Source organism: Tiliqua scincoides, chromosome 5 (genome assembly GCF_035046505.1).
Source record: "Tiliqua scincoides isolate rTilSci1 chromosome 5, rTilSci1.hap2, whole genome shotgun sequence".
NCBI lineage: Eukaryota > Metazoa > Chordata > Lepidosauria > Squamata > Scincidae > Tiliqua > Tiliqua scincoides.
The window spans coordinates 3,712,249-3,733,109 of record NC_089825.1 but is presented as its reverse complement, the minus strand read 5'-3'; the positions used below and the strand labels follow the sequence as shown (position 1 = coordinate 3,733,109).

General features: G+C 44.9%; 1 protein-coding gene across 1 annotated transcript in view; it reads left to right on the top strand.

Moving 5' to 3' along the window:
• Positions 1-164: 164 nt before the first annotated feature.
• SMARCC1 (SWI/SNF related, matrix associated, actin dependent regulator of chromatin subfamily c member 1) overlaps positions 165-20,861 on the top strand; it is a 129,155-nt gene continuing 108,458 nt past the window's right edge. Inside the window, exons 1-6 of the mRNA XM_066627421.1 lie at positions 165-285; positions 4,956-5,075; positions 7,672-7,757; positions 11,070-11,151; positions 12,092-12,184; positions 16,069-16,138. Of these exons, the coding sequence (XP_066483518.1) occupies positions 7,684-7,757; positions 11,070-11,151; positions 12,092-12,184; positions 16,069-16,138 (319 nt within the window). The 5' untranslated portion in view covers positions 165-285; positions 4,956-5,075; positions 7,672-7,683. The remainder of the gene's footprint in view (positions 286-4,955; positions 5,076-7,671; positions 7,758-11,069; positions 11,152-12,091; positions 12,185-16,068; positions 16,139-20,861) is intronic.

Here is a 20,861-nt window from a genome sequence, read left to right as displayed (position 1 = left end):
GGCGGTGCAGGGCCCCGGAGGAGGCGGCGACGGCGCGGCAGGCCCGGCAGGAGGACAATGGCGGCGGTGGCGGCGGGCGCGGCGGCCCTGGCGGGGGGCGGCGGCAGCGCGGGGGCGGCTGCGGCCCCCGCCGCGCCCTGCTCGTCGTCCTCGCCGGCGCCCAGCCCCGCGGCCCAGCTGTGGCGCCGCCGGGACGGGGGCGCCGCCGGGAAGCTCTGGGAGAGCCCCGAGACCGCCGCGCAGCTCGACGCCGCGCGCCTCTGGCTGGGCAGGCACTGCAGGAAGGTGAGGCGCCGGCCTGGGGGGGGCAGCTCGCTGGCGTAGCCGTTGGGGGGGCGGAGCAGCAAGCCTGGCAGGGGGTGGGCGGGCGGCCGGCCCTCCTTTCGGAGCCGTTCCCGGCGGGGGGAGGCAAAGCGGAGCTGTGCGGGCGTGGGAGAAAGCCGTACGGCTCCGTTTCCCCCCCCCCGCCGGGAATGGTTCCGAAGGGAGGACCGCTCCGCCCCCATCTGGCTACGCCACCACCAGCTGGCTGGCGGGCGGCCCAGTGCCCGCCAGCGCCATGGCAACAAAGGCAGGGCCGCCTCTGAGGCCTGGGAGCAGCCTGCTGACCCCTTGGGACCCGCCTCTGAGGAGACCCGCCCCCCCCCGCCACAGCCCTGCCAACCCTCACTCACCCACGAGGGGGCCCCACCGACTTCTGGCCCTGCTCCTGAGGAGGCACGCACAGTGCTGGGCGCTAAGGGGCCACCAGCCGCTCCCCCAACAATGCCAGGAGGGAGCCTCTGTGTCAATGCCTCTGTGTCCTGGCTTGCATGGGCTGCTCAGGCTCTGAAAGGGGTCCTGGGGTTCCTTTCAGGTCCACTCAGGAAGAAGTCCCAGGCAGGGCGGTGTGGGGTGGCAGATGAGGCAGAGCCTCCTGGAAGCACCACCTTCGTGTGAGGTGGGGCAGCTGGGGCAGTCTCCCTGCTGCAGCACCACCGCCATATGAGGTGAGGCAGAGCCTCCCTGCCAGAGTCCTTCAAAAAGTGCTGCTGCCATTGTGTGAGGCTCTCGAGCACACTTGATCCATGTGCAGTGCATGAGTGAGTGTGCTTGAGAGCCTTGCATGGTGGCCACTACACTTTTTGAAGGACTCTAGTGGGGAGGCTCTACCTCCCTACCCACCCACCACATGTCCCTGGTCCCAGTGTGTCCACTGGGGCCTCCTCCTGCGACAGTGTGCCTGGAGTTGACAATGTGCCTGGAGTCGTGGCCCTTCTTTGTAATTCTGCAGCTGCAAATTGGGTATGGGGTGCAAATATTGGTCTCTCTTTCTTTTGAGAAGCAAGTCACATAAGGAATATCCTCAAAAGAATGTATTCATACAAAAAACACCCATTTAAGGCCCATTTTTGCCTTATGGTTTTGTCTTTCAAGCCTTGGAAGGCAGGAGGAATTGGAAATTAAGGTGGTCACTTTCATTCTTGTGCCATGTCAGCAGCAAAGGTTTTGCACAGGGTCATATGCAGCTTTCACAAACTGGGGTCCATGCACCCCTGCTTAGTTTTTTGGTTCAGCTTTGGGCTGGGAAGTGACATATGTGGGCGGAATTTCCACAGAGGAAACCTTCAGTTACTTGCTAGGTGCACCTGGTCAATGTCTGCCTGCTTTCTAGTATCTCTGCAAGGCAAAGCGCCTCCTTATTATGCCACTTGAATGCAACCTTGGTCAGAGATTCAAACTGAAAAAAATGTGCCAATCACATCGATCCACTCGATTGGCTTCAGGCCCATGTAGTCCAGTAGCAGCATGCTTCCAGTAGTCAGTTGCCCACATGGTGCTTTCAAGCAGGGTTTCAAGGTAGCATTCCTTCTCTTCTCCATGCACCTGACGTTCAGAGGAAGATTGCATTCCTCAGTACTGTTGCCCCAAGGAATACCAGAACCGTCTTTCTAGATGAGACCATAGTTCTGCTTACTCCAGCTTCTTGTATCCAAATGGCCAGTTAGATGTCTCTGAGAAGTGACATAAGTGCAATCTGCCGTAAGTGACGACGGATACTAATTAGAGTAGGTTGCAGAGTTAAAAGTATTTTAACGGTCACACTCTACAGTCATCTGGCCAGTTGCGCTCTACGGAGCTGAATGCTACCCAGCGACAAGAGAAAGCGAATGTCGCCTTGGTGTGATGGAGACAAATCATTGTGGCGACAATCAAATGATTGTGTTGAATCATTGGCATTGCTCATTTTGACCACATCGGTAACAACGACATCTGGCAGCGGTACAGTGTTGCTCCAGTTGCCAACAAGTTGAGAGAAGCCCGCGTTCTATTACTGTGTTCTGTGCGCTGACAGCGATACACTGACGCAGAAGGGCCTTCAGTTGGAGGTCAGTGGCAAATGACTGAAGGACCAACCGCAGCAGCACTGGCTTGACACGCTGCACAGTGACAGGAAAATCACCCACCTGGACCAAACCTGCAACCCAGAGAAATGGCAATTCCATTGAAAAATAGTGGACCCCACCACCACACAGGACAAACACTAAAAGAGAAGACAGACTTAAAAGTTTTTTTATAAAATGTTAATCTGTCTGCCTTTTAGTCAGATTGATTTACAGCCTAATCCTAACCAACTGTGCAGCACTGGTGTAGTTGCAACGAAGCCGTGAGGTAAGGGAACAAATGTTCCCTTCTGTTGAAGAGGCTTCCATGACTGCCCCCCTATTGCAGAATGCAGTACATACCCCATTGGCATGGCTGCATTGCTACTGGAAAGTTGGTTAGGATTGGGCTGTTGGGTATGTCTGTTACTGGCCCTACCTCCCTTAATAGTCCTCACGCCTGGCAGACATTGTATGATGATTCTTGCTGCCTCTTAAAAACCCCCTTGGGTTCCTGGGGGTCCTCTACCTTGTGGAGTTGAGAATTTTTGTAGCTTGTTCAAATAATTTATAACCTGTCTCACTCTTGCCAAAGCAATGGCAAAGGCAGTTTACAAAATATTCACAAAATACAATTAAACTGTGCAGCCATTGCATGACTCCAATACAGCCAGCTTTATTATCAGCACAAGAAAATTTGGCAAGTAATACACTTAGCAGGTCACAAAATTAATGCCGTCCTTTTCCCCCCACTTGCCACAGAACTTTTCAGCTTTTGAAATGCAATAGTTGTTACAGAGAAGCCTTTATGTTCATTGTATTTTGTAATGTTTTGTCCCCAGTGGGCACTGACCAAGACCTTGTGCTTTGGTCAGAAAGGACTTTCTAAGCTTTTTCCAAGAATGGTCTGTGTACATGAAGTTCAGTGAGAATGAATAATAGGGAAATATGATTAGTGGCATATGTGACATGAGCCATTTTTTACATGCATATTGGATTCTTTGCAGGTTTTAAAGTTGGTCTTTATAGTCTTCAAAACCCAAGTTGCATTGGGTTATTTTGAATCTGTTTTATCTGAACTACCACTAAACGTTTGTTTTTTAAAAATCTTTTCTGCCTTGGCAAATTCTCAGATAGCATTTAAATATAAAAGTATTAGTTTGTTCTTTTTTGTCATGGTCCATTTTAGGGGACCAAGTTAATATTCACAAATATCTCTCAAACAATTTGTGTGTGCCATTCATAGCATCTAATATCATGCTTTTGTAAAAAGATAGCATTTTTCATGAGAAGTTGAGTATTGAGTGTTGGTTTTTTTTAGCCAAAAAGCATTTTATCAGGGCTGGAAGCTTTCATGGTAGTTTCTGACCTTGAGTAATTTAAAATAAAATAAGACCACACAGTAGTTTTTTCTTTGAAATGGTGTTGTCTTTCCAGTATTAACAAAATTTCTTATGGTTTGAAAATGTGAGAAGTAAGACTTTGTTAAGCCCATAGACTTTATGCCTTATTACATCTCTTGAAACAAGTATGTTGGAAGTGCATCTTGATATCAGATGGTAGTGAAGAGGAAAAGCTGGGAACTTGCCTGGTGCAAGCCTTGCTAATGGCCAAATGCTAACCAAGGCCTGCGCCACTGAAAACCCACATGGGTCTTGCATCTGAATGTGCACTACATCTGTGGGAAAAGGTGGCTTTTTTGGACCTCAACCTGGCAACTGCCTGCCCAAACATAAAGTGAGAGATGAAAAGGGCTTGTCTCTGATTTAGTGTTTGGCTTTGGAGATGCACTCTGAGAAGCAATAAGGAGTCTCTGCCATCATGCCTCTGAACCTCTCCTCAGCATCAAATGAGACCGTCTTCCTTGCCAGTCAGCCATACGTGCCAAAGGCAGGTTGGGTGCTATGTGAACAATCAGTGCCAGATCGCTAAAAATTCAAGATCTTCCATTGTTCTTATTGGACCATCAGTGGATGTGGTGCTGTATAACTTAAGTAACAGTATTCCTACCTAAAGGAGGTGACAATTTTAGTTTGACAGTGGGGAGAAAACTAAAGAAAGGGGGGTGCAAGAAGCAACAGTAGCACAAAGTGAATCTGAACAGATGTTGTTCAGAACACTTAAGCTTTGTGGTTAGGCATAGGAAGGGTGGATCTTGAGGATGAGTTACCTTGGAGGATGTTCACATTAAGCAGTTTCTTGTGGACAAAAAACCAGAAAGTGCCTTCCTGGGAAATTTGTCAGCTCTGTCCTTTGTTATTGATACTGTAGTAAACATGTGCAGTATAAATGGAGTGCTCTTTGGTCCAACACCGAAGAGACACTACCTTCCTAGTGGTACCTATATACTGGGTGTGAGTGTTTGGGTTTAAAGTATTGAAAGCTAAATAGAAAGCTAATATAATGTTTTTGGCAAATTTAAAACTAATGGCAGCTGAGCAGTTCTTTGGATACCTCGTTATTGGCTTGTATTGCAAAGAACCATAAGAACAGATTAGCTCCTAAGTTCTTGTTTTCAGTTGTATTGTAAAATAGCTACAGAGTGTGGATGTGAAAAAACCAGAATTGATTTGGGCGCTATTTGCTTTTCAGTATGTCCAAGCAGATGCTCCGACCAATAAAACTCTGGCTGGGCTTGTGGCACAGTTGCTGCAGTTTCAGGAAGATGCCTTCGGAAAACATGTTGCCAATCCTGCCTTCACAAAATTTCCTGTGAGTATTTGAAATGCTCTTGTCAGCAGTTCTTCCAGTGCTGTAGGTGCCTGTTACACAGAAAGGTGAGATTAAAAATAAATGCACTTTCAGGAAAGTGTCAATAGGGTTGCTGCCTTAATATGCATGACTTTTGCAAAGCAGCAGTATATTAAAGGCCCTGTGTGGGGGGAGATGTTGGAAAATACCCACTTAGGTGTTTCACCTGCTGGTTACGTGGTTTCCTGTTTCTGCATTTGAAAGATTGGTTGATGATTCTCAGGAAACAAGCTGTCATGGCCTCTGTCCAAGTTGTTGTGCTCAGTCTTCATGAGTGTGCCATTGGTTTTGTTTTTATCCTCGCTTGTAGTTATTTTAATGAATTATTTATTGTTGTGTAAATGGTAAGTTATTGCTTTTGAATGAAATGTTATGTGTTGTAACTTTTAAATTTTTACCTTGTAGGCTGTTTTGAGCTAGCTGTCAGTTTAAGAAAAGCAGGGTATAAATATGCCAGATCAGTAAAAAGGAAGTATGCTCCCTGGGAACTGGGGCCAGGCAGTAGCAGCAGGTGTGTATCTCTGGCATTAGGCAGTCTTCTCACTGGACCGTCTTCTTCTACTGTGCACTCTGTAGCTCCTGGCTCTTCAGGTGGCAGGGGTGCCTGATGCAGGCTCTGATGGTGGGGAAATGTCCACATACCAAGCCTCACCAGTTTTCAATTGTATTAGAAAATTGTTGATTTGGGCACTGATTTGGGCCCTGTTGCATTTGAAGCTGTTGAGCTGAATCCATGGAAGGCTACTTTTCAAATAAGTGTGTTTAGGATTTAGCCTTAGCCCTCTGGTAAATGACCTTGGCTTGTATTGTTTGCCAACCAACCTACAAAGAAAGCCAAACAAATCAGTCTCTTCGCTCTAAGCAGACATATTTAAGAAAGTTGTCACACTAATATTTTAATAACTTTCATCTTCATTTAGTTGTAAATGATATATTTTAATTACAGCAGGCAGTTAGTGCACATACTGTATTTGTTCAGTAAATATGTAAATTTCAAAACGGGGAAAATTGATTTAAATCAATTTTTTTTCCTTGATTTTAATTAGTCTGTGCTAAAGCTGCCATATCACCTGTGACAAGTTTGGAGAGCTCATGTTTATGTAGACCCTCCAACATGAAGGAAAGAGTATTCCACGGCTCCACAAATTTTCTTTGGATCTAGGAGCCAGTTCAAAAGTTGAGAAGCCAGATGAATTTTTAGATTTCAGAACTTTATATTTTAAGATGACCAAAAAAAGACCTAATGTACCACCAGTGAATGGTATAAATTAAATTTTGTGTATATGCTAGCACAGAGTTCACGGACGTTTATGTTCTACAAAATAATATATTCTGATATGAAATGACAAATGTAACATACACTTTTTCACTGTTGCTTTGAATTTTTTGCCTCCCGGTTGTTACAGCATGCTTCATTTTTATGTTGTTCACTAATAAAAATATTAATTCCTTAACACACAGATTCAAATTCATTAAACTATATGTTTTTGATTCTATGTTTACGAGGATTTTCAAATCCGCACACAGACTATTTGCTGTGCTCTTTACTCTCTGCCATGTGCAAACAAAACTTCCACCAACCAGATGCACATAACTGCAAATGTTGCTAAAGAAGAATTTGTCATCTTTGAGGTCATTTCTGGGGATGAGCAGCTAACTCCCAAATTGTAACCAACTTTTCAGCTCTGACATAGCTGTGTCAATGGGACATGTGCTGCATCCTGCAGTTGGGGGCTCACAGAGACCTCCTCAAAGTAAGGGAATGTTTGTTCCCTTACCTCGGAGCTTCATTGCCCTTAGGTCAGTGCTGGGAAGTTGGTTAGAATTGTGCCCTTAGTGACACAATTACTGCTGTGCATTGTTTCCTTATGATAACATGAAAGAAGTGAATAATTGTTGTTGAAGATATAGCCACCCTGGTGTCCTGGCACCTGGGTTTTGTTGGACCCTGGGGCATTCACGTGTCAGTACCAGCTAATACTCAGGAGCCACAGCTCTCTTTGTGGTTGGTTGTTGATTACTGGGAAGGGGGTGGGGGGAACAGCACCCAGTTTCATCTTTTCTGAAGCCTTATATTAAAAACAAACCATTTTAATTTTTACCTGACAAAAAGCAGGTAAAAATTTTTTAGTAAACAGCTAGGTTTTAGTTTTTTCAAGCTTATTGGTTCTCCTGGAGTTCCTTTCTGTGCTGTCTTCTCAATTTTGATAGAGGAATGTTCACATTCTCCTTAGGCATTGCTTCTTGGAACGATATACTTCTTGCACAAGCTCTGCTAAATTCCTTCCAGCTTTGTGATACTGTGGGCTCCCAAATGCCTATGTGCTCTTCTGGTTTGTTGACCCATAATCATTGTGAGGTTGCTGATATTGAGTATAGGCTTTAAGGGTGTGGGGAAAACGCCTGAAAGCAGTGAATTCTCAAATGTGTCATTTTGCATGGCTCATTCCAGTGATTTTGTGACTGATTGCTTCGGCTGCTTGCACTGCTGGAGTGCTACTGTTTGCTTCTGATCTGTTGGTGCAGGTATGTCACATTTGGACTTTCTTTGTTTTAGGCAAAGTGCTTCATGGATTTCAAAGCTGGAGGAACACTCTGTCATATTCTTGGTGCTGCTTATAAGTATAAAAATGAGCAAGGATGGTGAGTGTTATTTTGTTTAAACTTTTCCCACAGAGTTCCCACTTCTTGTCCAAGGAGATTTTTGTGTGGCAGCTTCTCTCTTGAAGTTCAGGAGGCAGGTGCAAATGCTTTTATTTCAGAGAGTTTTTATCTGAGAAGGTTTGCAGTGGGAGAACCTTGTTTTCACTCTTGTCTGTCTTTATATTATTCTCTTATAGTGGTTCTCTTGGATGTTGTATTTCTTCCATATTTGGCTGCATAGGGTCAAATTGGCAAGCCTCTCTTCATCACGGGGCTTCTTTAGTCTCGGCTCGACTGAGGCACTCTAACATAAGAACATAAGAACAGCCCCACTGGATCAGGCCATAGGCCCATCTAGTCCAGCTTCCTGTATCTCACAGCGGCCCACCAAATGCCCCAGGGAGCACACCAGATAACAAGAGACCTCGTCCTGGTGCTCTCCCCTACATCTGGCATTCTGACTTAACCCATTCCTAAAATCAGGAGGTTGCGCATACACATCATGGCTTGTACCCCATAATGGATTTTTCCTCCAGAAACTCGTCCAATCCCCTTTTAAAGGCGTCTAGGCTAGACGCCAGCACCACATCCTGTGGCAAGGAGTTCCACAGACTGACCACGCGCTCTACTTGAGTGACCACTCTACGCGCTGACCACTCTACTTGAGTGACCGTCAAAGCTGCAAGCTCTGCACCTCCAGAAAGAGAGATGAGAGATGCCAAATGTTGGAGACAAACAGGGGAAGGGCACAGCTCTCATCCTCTCCTTGTAGTTTCCAAAATCATCAGATTGGTTGCAGCTTTAACTGGAGTGTTGAACTGGTTGAACCTTAGTCTGAGTCAGGAAAACAATTCATATGTTTTCACTGCTTTAGAACAGAAGAGGTAGAATGAAGATGGTTTAGTCCTGTATGTGTGCATGCACATGCATTGAGGATAGATCCTTATGGCCTTGACACCCTGTCAGGTAGCACCTGTTATACAGATCATGTGGAGCTGGATAGTGCATCTGGTGGGAGGTCTTTGTAAAATCAGCAAAACCTTTAGCAAAATGTGAAAGGCAGCTTGGGCAGATATGCTATGTGTCATGAACAAGTTTAAGTCAGGTGTAAGAACAGTATAAATGAAGAAATGTAAAGCTGCATTTGGGAAGTCTCATGCTATCCCATCTGTGATTTTCATGGTGATCTCTTTAGTACTTCCCAACAACCTCATTCCTTTTATGGTTTCTAGACAAGATACCTTCTGTTTACATCATAAACAGAAGGTATCTTATACAGGATGCTTTGAAGATCCACTAGAATTGAGTTAGAGCTGACAAAAGAAAATATTTCTTTACCCAGTGTGTTATTAGTCAGTGGAACTCCTTACCGCAGAATGTAGTGATGGCATCTTGGTGTCTGACCTGGATTCCTTTTAAAGGGAATTGGAGAGATTTTTAGAAGAAAAGTTCATAGCAGGTTGCAAGCCAGGCTTGTAGTAGTAGGCTGCTACAAGTAGGCTACCTACCAGGTGCAAGGGAGTGGCAGCAGGATGCAGGTCTCTTGTTGTCTTGTGTGTTCCCTGAGACCTCCGATGGGCCACAGTGGTGGTCTAATCCAGCAGGGCTCTTCTTACGTTCTTAAGATACCTAATTTGGGAAATCACTAAAATTGTGCTGAATGCAATATTTCTTGTGCTGAGACTCATTTCTATACAAAATAGCACAGGTTTTAACTATGTGCATTTTGACATGCACAAAAATTTCTTTTGATGTTCCTTAGTTTTGTTATACAGCTTAAATGCCCTTGTTGGTTCACAAGACCTATATTTTCTCTCTGTGTGTATATATGACTGGAAAATGTGTGCCTTTTCAGGTGGGCAGAACTGTCAGGGATAACGCTGCAATCCTATGTGTATCTCCTTAGAAGTAAGTCCCATAAAATTTAGCAGGACGTACTCCCAGGAAAATGTGTAGGATTGCAATGCTACTCTATGCCAGTGGACTCCAAACCATGGGATCACTGTGTTACCAAAAAGCCTTTCCTGCCTTTCCTGTTGTGTCCAGCATTTACCGTTTCATGCGGCTGCCCCTTATCTTGCCAGCCAATCTCTGCAGAAAATCACTCCTGCCAGCCACTTCTGCCCAGCAATCTGGGCACAGAGCCTGCTGAGCCAACAGGTAGTGGAAGTGACTGCCCAGCATGACTTTCTGCAGAGATTGTCTGGCAAGATAAGAAGCAGCCATGTGGAACTGTAAACACTGCTCACAGTGGGGAATGATTTGTCCAGGTGCTGGATCCAGGCCACAGGCTGGAGCTGTGGTGTCATCCTTTTGAATATTGCCTTACAGCACAATTCTATGCTTGTCTATTAAGAAGTAAATCCCATTGCATTCAGTGGGACTTGTTCCCAGGAAAATGTATTTAGGATTGTAGCCTTAGGCTTATATAGCCCCGATTCCATGTAACAGTGCATTAAATTGTAGCAAAGCAGTCTAAAAGGTTCATTGTTGTTCCAAGTACAAGCTCTTTTGTGTCACATTAGTTTGATTTTGTCGTTTTTGGAATGACAGACTTGTTCAGTTAATACTGAAATCTCATTTATGCTTGGACTTTTTTTAACATTTTGGGCATTCAGACTTCCCATGCTCCTGCATGTTTGAGGGAAAATGTGGGCTTGAAGGCAGACTAATCAGGCAGGTTAAGAGAGGGATGGAGCAGAGGGCGGGAGGGGAGCTTCGCTGGGTGCAGATGGCTATGACTTGGCCAGAAAGAGGAGACCCTGGAAGATTGGCCCTGCAGGGGAGGGATAGAAACAAAATGGAAAGCATTGCAGCTGGCTTAGCTGTCTGTTTGGGGGAGCAGCTCCAAGAGCAGCAGGAGGAAAGGAGCAAGCAGCAGCTGCCTGGACCAAAGAAGAGGAAGTGGGAGATAACTAAGCAGTAGCAGCTAGAGAAGGGAATGCTTCTTTGCCCTCCTAGCTGCTTAGAAAGAGGTCCAGGGGAGGGGGTATTGTTAGCTAGCCTACCTTGGCCAGGCTCTGAGACAGCATCCTGTCTCACGCTCCTTGTGCACGCTTCGGTGTGAGCCTTGTACATAAGGTCCTATTTATGTTAGCTGGTATACAGGCATGCCTCTTTCCACCTCCATTAAGTGCAAGAATAGCATTGAGGTTCCCCTAATCTGTTCCATTTACATAACATTCTTATTGTAAATTAATTCTTAATTTGCGTGTTTTTGAGATATATGCTCCTTTGAAAAAATGAACTCCTGTGTAAAATGAGAGGTGCCTGTACTGTACCAATATTAGAAACTGTGTTCATCCTTTACAGGCGGCGGTTTGACTTGCAAAATCCTTCCCGCATGGATCGAAATGTAGAAATGTTTATGAACATTGAGAAAACATTGGTGCAGGTAAGAGTTCTTCTATTAATAGTTTCACAGCATCTTTAGTGTGAAATGTTTTCCTAGCTTTAGGGCTTGTTCTGTTTTTGATCAGGATAAGAATTGCAAATCTTTCTGTGAATATCTATAAAATGAGATAATGCAAAACAAAATGATGGTCTTAGGATCAATATATGCCCCCGATAACTCTAAGGCAATTTTATGAGCAAATTATATTAGGTATATAAAACTGGATGAAGGGAAATGTGGTACTTGGAGGTGATTTCAGTGCTGTCGATTATCTATGTTATATTTTTTCACTAAAAAATGAAGAACATCAAAATGCCACAAATGTTGAGGACAGTAATAATTGAACTAGGATATCTGTGGAGATTATTTAACCCCAGCTGTGGAGCATGAACTCATGGTTGAGCAAAAATAAAGTGTATACTATATGCCAGCGGTTCTCAAACTTATTACTTCTGCAACCCCCTTTGTCAGCAGTGGTGGCTGTATTGCACCTCAGAATGCCTTGCAGCTTCTGGGTTGTGCTCCAGAATGCAATGCAGGAAGGCATTCTGGTGTGGGATACTGGCCCCACGACCCACCAAAAATCAGGTCACAGACCACAGTTTGAGAACTGTTGCCATATGCTAAGTTACGATTTGAGGCTGACTCTATAAGTGCCTTGATCTGTGCATATCATGGCCAGTAATAGCAACAATAGAGTATAATAAGGCTTCTAAGGTAAATGCTTGGAGAATAAATAATACCTTAACAAGTAAGCAGGCAGGGTATGTTGGGGTGCTGCCTCCCTGACCCAGTGGTTGTTGTGGTAGTGTGAAGTGAGACATGGCAGCCACTGGAACAAGCAGGAAGGGTTGGGGCATGGGGCAGGGTAGTGAGAGGAGGACTCATGTTCTGCCGCCTTCTCCTCCTGTTAAATAATATTTTCAATTTTCTTTTCCAGAATAACTGTCTGAGCAGACCAACCATCTACCTCATTCCAGATATTGAGCTGAAGTTGGCTAATAAATTAAAGGACATTGTGAAACGGCACCAGGTAATAGGCTTACCGTTTCACATCATACACATGACATGCTACACGCTGATGTATCTCAGCAATTGATGGGAACTCAGTACATGAGAAGCATGTTCTACAGTAACTCTCACCAAACTACAGCCCCCAGGCCAGATCCAGCTTTTAGCAAGAGCCCTCCCCCTGAGCAGCACTTAACCATTTGACCGTGCTGCCAATTCATTTTCCACCCAACCCTAGAGGGACACTCTGGGCAGTCACATCTACGTGGACATCCTGCTTAAGCCTCCTGGGACATCGGGCAATAGATGTGACTGCCCAGAGCATCCTCTTTCCAGCTCAGGTGGAAAATGAAGCAGCAGCATGGTGGAACACTAAGCGGTGATTGGGACAGGGAGGGCTTTTTCAGAGCATAGCAATCTCCATTTTGGAGACCGCTATTCTACAGTAAAATAATATCAGAATGGAGTCTTTAAAGGAAGACTTCTTTAGACTGCTTTCAGTGACACACTAAACAATAGTTTAGCATTATACAAACAAGGCCAAGGGAACTGGGCTTGCATGCTCCATAACCTTTCTCTTTCTCCTTACATCTGAGAGAAGAGTGCAAGATGCATGTTACGAACAACTAAAGTTTCATGTGAAGTACAAGCTCTCAACTGGAGTCACAGTTGGAGCAAGCCAGGACATCAGATCGTCTGGAACAGGGGTGCTCAGTACGTTGCTCGCGATCCACCAGTCGATTGCGAGGCAAAATGAGTAGATTGCAGACTTCTCTCCCGTCCACGCATCCCTGGGAGTGAGCCCCGTCCTGGGAGTGATGCTCCCTGGGAGTGTAGCATCCCTGGGAGTGAGCTCCTGTCCATACATCCCTGGGAGTGACGCATCCCTGGGAGTGAGCTCCTGTCCATACATCCCTGGGAGTGACGCATCCCTGGGAGTGAGCTCCTGTCCACGCATTGCTGGGAGTGAGCCCCGTTGACTCTACTGGGGCTGACTTACCTTTCCTCTGTTTTTGCACTGGTATGTATGGAGATCTGCCCCCCCCCAACTTCCATCTGTTGGTTCTGTGTGCAAGGGGTTTTGCACTGGTCTTGCTGTGATGTCTATATAGAGATCTTCCCTCCCCCACACCTTTCCCCTGTTTTTGCACTGGTCTGTATAGAGATCTGCTCCCCTCCCCACTTGTATTGGAATCGAGGAAGATCTGGTGAGGAGGTAGATGTGGTGTCAGCAGTGGCCCCTTTAAGGGTAAGGCCTGGGCATCCAGCAGAGTGTGCTGCGCAGCTGCAGCCACTTGAAGGCAATAGGGCCCTCAGGGATATAAGAGCACCTGAGGCAGGAAGGGCTCCACTTATTTATGTGAGTCAGCCTTTTCCTACATGAAGATCATTAAGTCCAAGTACCGGTCCACCATGACTGATGAACATTTGGAAGTGTGCTTGAGGCTGGCTGTCAGCAGCTACTGTCCGGACTATGCATCCTTGGCTGATTCACTTCAGTGCAAGTCATCAAAGTAAACTCAAGTAATTACAAAAAATGTTTATAGTTAATTATGTTGTGTTGTGCAATATTGGCTCATGTGGTTATGCAAGGTACACCAACATACATTGTACACATAAATGTTATATGTTATGATGGCGAACATTGTAAAAAAAACTCTGGTAGATCTCTGGGACTTGCTGGGTTTCAAAGTAGCTCTCGAGGCAAAAAAGTGTGAGCACCTCTGGTCTGGAAGATCAGATCAGTCTTTCAACTGGAAGAAGAGGCAGTTTGCTTGGTTCTGTGGTCTGGAGCAGCGGTTCCCAAACTTACCATGGTCATCGCTTCCTCGTTCATGGTGGCCTCTACTTCCTGGCTCTCCCGGAGGTAGAGAGCCAGGAGCCAGGAAAAGAAACTGGAGACTCCAAACTGGAGACTGCTGCACAACGAAAACTCCTATCCCATCCCATCCCAAGCAGCACTTAGTGTTCCACTTTTCTGCTACTTTGTCACCCATCTTGGCATAGGGATGCTCTGGGCAGTCGTGTTTATGGCGACTGCCCGGAGACATCCTGGTGCAAAGCTTATTGGGATGTGGGCCATAGACATGACTGCCCAGAGCATCCCTGTGCCCAAATGAGTGACAAACAAAGTGGCAGAGCAGCGGAACAGTAAGGCTCTTGGAGAGGAGGGATTTTTGGTGAACACTGGATCTGGCCCACAGGCCAGATCTGGCAAGCCCTGGTCTAGAGTATTCTGTAATCTCTATTGCTACTACTTTGAAGAGCACTTAAAATATGAAATGCGACTCACAAAGTCGTGACATCGGGTGCATCACGAACACAATTTTCAAAAATTAGTCTATTCTGATGACTTTTAATCAATTAAATTTGCATATTTCAAAAATAAGAGTTTTGAAGGAAAAGTCATATTTGTGTGGGTGCAAGTATGTGCCAGCAAAGTATGCAGCTTCAAGAGGTGTTCTTGCATGTCTGCATTTCCCCCACGTGCCTCTTGAGGTTGTGTCTCCCACCTGCAGTTTTATAAACCTAATATTAAAAATAACGTTTTTAAGCAGGGTGTGGCCTGATGTAATGGGGTGTCTTTTTAGAAAGGCTTTTGTTCAAAGGCTGCAGTCCTGATCTTTTCCAAGGTGTTGCTGGGAGATGAAGGCTTAGAGTTGGGTATTTCCGGGGCCATCTGGCATTTTGCTGTGTCTAGGGCTAAAACCTGACAGCTTTCTAGATTAGTAAGGAGATTTTTGCTTAGAGAAGTAGAATTTCCAGGAACGTAGAAGCAATATTTTAATTTGAATATAAAATACTTAATGTGTAAGGTACAGCACAAAATTGTACTGGGTATGTTTATGAAACATGCATGTATAAATGTCTTTTCTTTATTTGAACAGTAATTACAAATATAGAGCAAAGAAGTAAAAGTGTGACAAGCTGCAGCAGTCAGAAGTACCTAAATTTGTTTGTTTTGCCAGCTGTATAAATAGAGGAAAAATAAAAACTGAAAATGATAATAACAACAACTGGTATTTATATACCATCTCTTTTGGTCATGATTGCTCCTTTGAGCTTAATCCAAGGCAGTTCACACAGGCAGGCTTTCTCTAAACCCCTGAGGGTTTTTTTTTTACAATAAACAGAAATTCTGTCTTTCAAGAACAAACAACATTCCAGATGGATCTTATCACAGTCTGGTAATCATTCTGGCCGCATAGAATGCATCAGCGATGTTGTGAATCAAAGAAAGATTTCTTTAAAGATCTGGGCTTGAACATAGATGTTTTACTCTCCATACTGAGTAATGTCAACATTATTCTGAAACAGAAGGAGCAATGCAAAAACCTGTGACCCTTGTTTACTAGGCACAACAATGCAGTGAGGGTACCTCTTGTGAAAAACAATCCCTTTTTTAGTCTGCATCAGACTGGAAAGACACTTAACATCTGCCTCCACTTTAGCAATCACAGCATTAAAATAGATCTTGGTATTAAGGGCCAAATATAACTGATCAGCTTCTTTCACATGCTGCTGATGGAGGATAGTGAAGCAGGTGAGAGGACCGAAGAGTTATGCTTATATGCAGCAGATAGGAATCCTAATTGTCTGGTTTTGATGGTCTTGCATGGTGGTTAGAAAACATTTTGTAGGGTTAAAGGGTAGACACAGTGTAAACCTAATCTCAACAGACATTTCACTAATTCTGGGGGGGGGGGAATTCATAAAAGGTTTTTCATTATTTCTGCGAAATTCTAGTTCTTCCACGAGTAAAATGGAAACATGTGCCTTGTAGGGGAACTGGATTGATAGGAAAAAATCCCCCTTTTCCAGGTTTGTTTTGAATGGGCCTTCACAGCTCTGTTTGTCCTACAAGAAAACTTAATCCTCTACGTATTTGTTTTTGCTTTTTCTTAGGGCACCGTCACAGACGACAAGTCTAAAGCCACCCACCATGTTTATCCTGTTCCTACCTCACTGGATGAAGGTAAAACGTGCAGCAATCTCACCAATGTTGTGACATGAACATGATGCTAAAGTGATGTCATGGAGAGCAGGTAGCAGGATAGAGAGTAGAAAAGGGCCAGTGTTGAAATCAGATCAAGGTCCCAGTCAGTTTACGGATGTAGGACATGCAAATACTGGCTTGAGTGTTGCTTGTAAAGATATGGGGCACTCTCAGTCTTTGCAAGGTAGCAGTGTTTATGTGCAGTACATTGAAATGATCAGCATTCCTGGTTCTTAGTAATGTATGCAAAAAAGGCTGTTCTACGGAGTGCGATAAATGTTCAGTAGTGAGGTAGACCATGCAGGGGCTGAGGTGATGGGTGGGCTGTGAATAAATGCAGTTGCATATGTTTTGGTTTGAAATTAATTAATTAATTAACAGTATTTATATACCGCTTTTCAACTAAAAGTTCACAAAGCGGTTTACAGAGAAAAATCAAATAACTAAATGGCTCCCTGTCCCAAAAGGGCTCACAATCTAAAAAGATGCAAAAGAACACCAGCAGACAGCCACTAGAACAGACAGTGCTGGGGTGAGGTGGGCCAGTTACTCTCCCCCTGCTAAAAAAGGAGCACCCACTTGAAAAAGTGCCTCTTACCCAATTAGCAGGGGTTATGCCTATTGCGTTAAAGATGAAGGCAGTGGTTCCCAAACATTTTCTACTGGCAGCTCCCTTGACCTACAGGGCCACTGGCTGTGACTCCCCATTATGGCTACAATTCTATACATTTTATAGGGTGAAGAGTTTTTCACGAGGTTTCTGTGGCTCCCTGGGGAGCCATGGCTCACAGTTTGGGAACCACTGGGCTAAGGTTTCATCAGTAAGGGCAGTTTTGTGGGAGGGTCTGAAGAAGGAATCATAGTGGTGATCTGAGGGAGAGTTCCTAGAATGCTAGGCAGCAAGAGAGAGTGGGTTAGAATGGTTTATTTAGTCTAATTGTTTGAAAATAAGTCTCAGAGTATTCATTGCAATAACTTATGTTCTTGAAGTGCCTCTCACACAGGAATGTTTCAAAAGAAGGAATATATGGGTATCGTCATTGGGTGTCCTTTTAAACACAGGTTAATGTGTGGACGCAGGGTAAAAATGTGTCATGTCCTGGGACTGTGTGTAGTGGCTAATAGCAGAGACTAGTGGCTCAGCGGGGAACAAGGAAGGAGACAAGGGTGAAAGTTGCAATAAACTACTGTTGTTGGGGGTAATTTAACAGTAACTGTTAGGGCCAAATCCTATCAAATTTTCCAGTTCTGGTGCAGCTGTGCCAACAGGGCATGCACTGCATCCTGTGGTGGGGAGGCAGTCACAGAGGCCTCCTCAAAGTATGAGAACATCTGTTCCCTTACCTTGGGGCTGCCTTGTGGCAGCACTGGTGCTAGAAATTTTGATAGGATTGGGCCTTTGTTCATTCAGTCAGCTGGGTCCTAAGCATTTGCTATATGCAGAGAAGGAAGAGGAAATCCTTACAGGTGTGTGATGGCATAAGCACAGGGGGAAATGGAGAGGTGTTGTGAAGATGATAGAGCCACTGCCGGGATGTGAAGTAATGGAGAGGGACAATTTAATTTCCAAGGAGCAGCGAAAATGGGTGAATGACAAGCAAAAACAGCCTATTGCATCATGTGGGGGGAGAATTCAAACCATAGGGTGTCAGGATTTTGGGAGTGACGTTTATTTCTCAAGAGTTGCTAGACTGTTTAGGAAATGAAACAGCACAAAAATCCAAGCATTGTGCAGCCATACATTTGTTCGATTCGCCAATCCCACCGCTGTCACCATGTCGCATACTTATGGGTTTTTGGGGTGCTCAGAGTTCTTGGTTCTTGAACCCTAAAGCCCTCAAGGCCCCCTGTTCAGTAGTACTGCCGCCACCCTGTATGCGCCAGCGTCTCAGTCCAGGGACACTGAGATCCTCTAGGCTTAAATCTATCCTTGTAGGCACTGAGCGCTTCTTCCACTTAAGGCTTCAGTCCTCAAGTTACTAAACCTCAATGAGCACTTGGTAGCTTGCTGAATGGCTAGGCAGGATTCTGAACCTTTGTCCCCAACAGACAATGAAACAACTTGGTAAAAGAGATTTTAGTTTATTAAGTACATAAAGTTACATAAAGTTACATAAGGCAGCAAATGCTAGAGGCATAAACATCTAGGAAATATATCAGCATTAAAATAACAAAACTAGCTGGCTATCTCTATTATTTCCTAACTCTCACCTGGGTCAGCTTCTTTGTAGATCTTTTAGCTCCAGGCTACCTGTGAGGCCAGATGCCCATGGTGGACAAAGGCCCACAGCCTGCAGGATGTTGCACCCAAAACCTCTGTCCCAGCAGGCCCCCCAACACCCCCTTGGGTCTCCTTTTTTATACTTCTTATGCTAATAGTACTGAGCTGACTTTGGGCTGTCCAGTCAGGGACTTTTGGGGACAGAACTTTTCCGAAGCGGGTCTGGTTGCTAACCCAGCTATCCTTTGTCAGCTTGATAGGCTCCGCTCTGTCTGCAAAGGTGTTACATTCTTACCTTCTGTTGAGTTGTAAATCTGGTTGGCTGTTTACTCACATCCTTGCAGCTAGGAACTGTAAGCCACTTTTCTGTTACTGGCTTAGTTTGGTTCAGGCTCTACATGCTATTAGGCCTAAACTGTACATCTTTACGACAAGAGGGAGAAAAGACATAGAACATTATGTTGATCACTGGGGGAAAGGGGCTGGGAGATGGGAGGCTTTAGGGCATCAGAAGGAAGGGGAAAGGAGGTAAACTGGGAAAGTAAAAGAGAAGGAAGGAGAAGGATCCGTAAAAACTTTCACACACTGCAGCACACACCATGGAGGAAATGATAGGTACGTTAAGCATGTTGTCATTTTGTCTGCACGTGAGACAGACAAGGAGAGACAGAAGGACGTTGTGGTTGATTGCGAGGCTGCATCAGCGACTAAGTTTGCCAGTTTGTTTCTGCTGGATGGGATGCAATGTGTTACATGAGTCATGGGGCAAGAGTGCTGCGACTGGGCAATTTCCCTATTTTTACAGTGGAGCTAAGAAGGTGGAAAGAGGGCTCTGAATCAAATCCAGAGGCCAGGCAGTAGTTTGAGTTAACTTCAGGGAGAGGCAGAACAAGAGAGCCGGAAAATTCCAAGCCAGACTGGTGGAATTGGGGGGGAGGGGGTGTGAGATGGTGCATATAATAAAAGCTGTGGACTCTTTGGATCAGAGACCTCTTACTGTTTATCCTTCTTCTTACTGGCCTGGGTCTTAGTCTCTTGGCAGGCACCCAGCACCATGAAAGAAAGAAAAAGGTTTGTCAGGCAGCAGTGTGCATCACATCAGTAGCTGTTAATGAGAGCTTACTATAGTATTTCTGAGAACTCTGTTCTTGTTCACAGTGCTGCACAAAGCAAATAAGCAAGCTTTAACTGAGTGGGAGTGATTTTGGAGGAATCTACTTGAAGTCTTTATCTTAATTGGATATTGCAGATCCCGAGGGTGGGGGTGGCCTATAAATTGAAATACATGTTTGCCACAAGAATTTACTGTTTTGATGAAAGAGTTGGAGGGGAAGCTGATAATTCTGACACGCCAAAATGTTGCCGATCTTCTCTGAGTCATGCTGAAAACTAGGGTGCTTGTAGAACAGGTGTATCACATGCATGCACCCATGTCTCGAATGCTAGCAGTCATGCTGCCTGGTTGACTTTTAATAGGTATGAGAGGCAGGAATTCTTAGAAACCTTGAGAACTGGTCTTGATGTAACTGAAACAGGCAGTGACCATCCCTTGGTCAAAACAAAGCCACATAATCCATTCTAAAACTTCAGAATTGTCTTGGGAACGGTTGCCTAAGAAAAATATAAATTGCTCAAATATGTAAAGATATTAAGTCAGTGCCTTCTGAATGCATCCTCAGGCACAGTCCTGTTTCATTTTCTTAAAACTTGGCGTCTTGTCCTAGTTCGTTGGAATTGAAGTTGTGGTGTGAAAATGTGTTGGAAGCAGGCAGCAGCGAATTTCACTAGAGTGTGTTTAGATACTTTCCTGTACCATATGCACAGTCCAATATGAAATCCTAGAATTTCTTAGAACAGGAAATGGGTGATAATAATAATAATAATACAGGTATTTATATACTGCCTTTCTTGGTCGTCAGATTTCTCCTTGGACTTTAATTCAGGGCGGTTTACATAGGCAGGCTGTTCTAAATCCCCGTAGGGATTTTGACAATCAAAGAAAGGTTTTGTCTTTCAAGAACTGCACAACATTTCAGTTGGATCTTTTCTGATCTGGTATCACTTCTGGCCTCCAGTTGCCTCCCTTCATCTCTCACTTGAAGGGCGGCCAAGACGTTTCTTTGCTCACACCAAAGAGCAGGTGGAATAACTGCTCAGCTTGTCAGTTGCTTCAAGGTCTTGCCATTCACGGTGCCGGTGGCCTCGAACTGGCGACCTTCGGATGTTATCTTCAGGCAAATGGAGGTTCTACCCTCTAGACCAGACCTCCTGCCCTGGTGATGGGGCATTGAGGGGCTTGACCAGAGAGCTGGTTGTTTGCTAGGCTCAGGAGGTCAGACATGAGCTATGGGATCACTAGACTGTCCCTTCTCCATCGTTTCCACTACTTACATGAATTTCCCCAGCTTTCACGTTGCCGTGACTGGCTGTTTTTTCTGACTGATGTTAACCTTGGTTAACCCGATTCATTCCCCTGGGAAC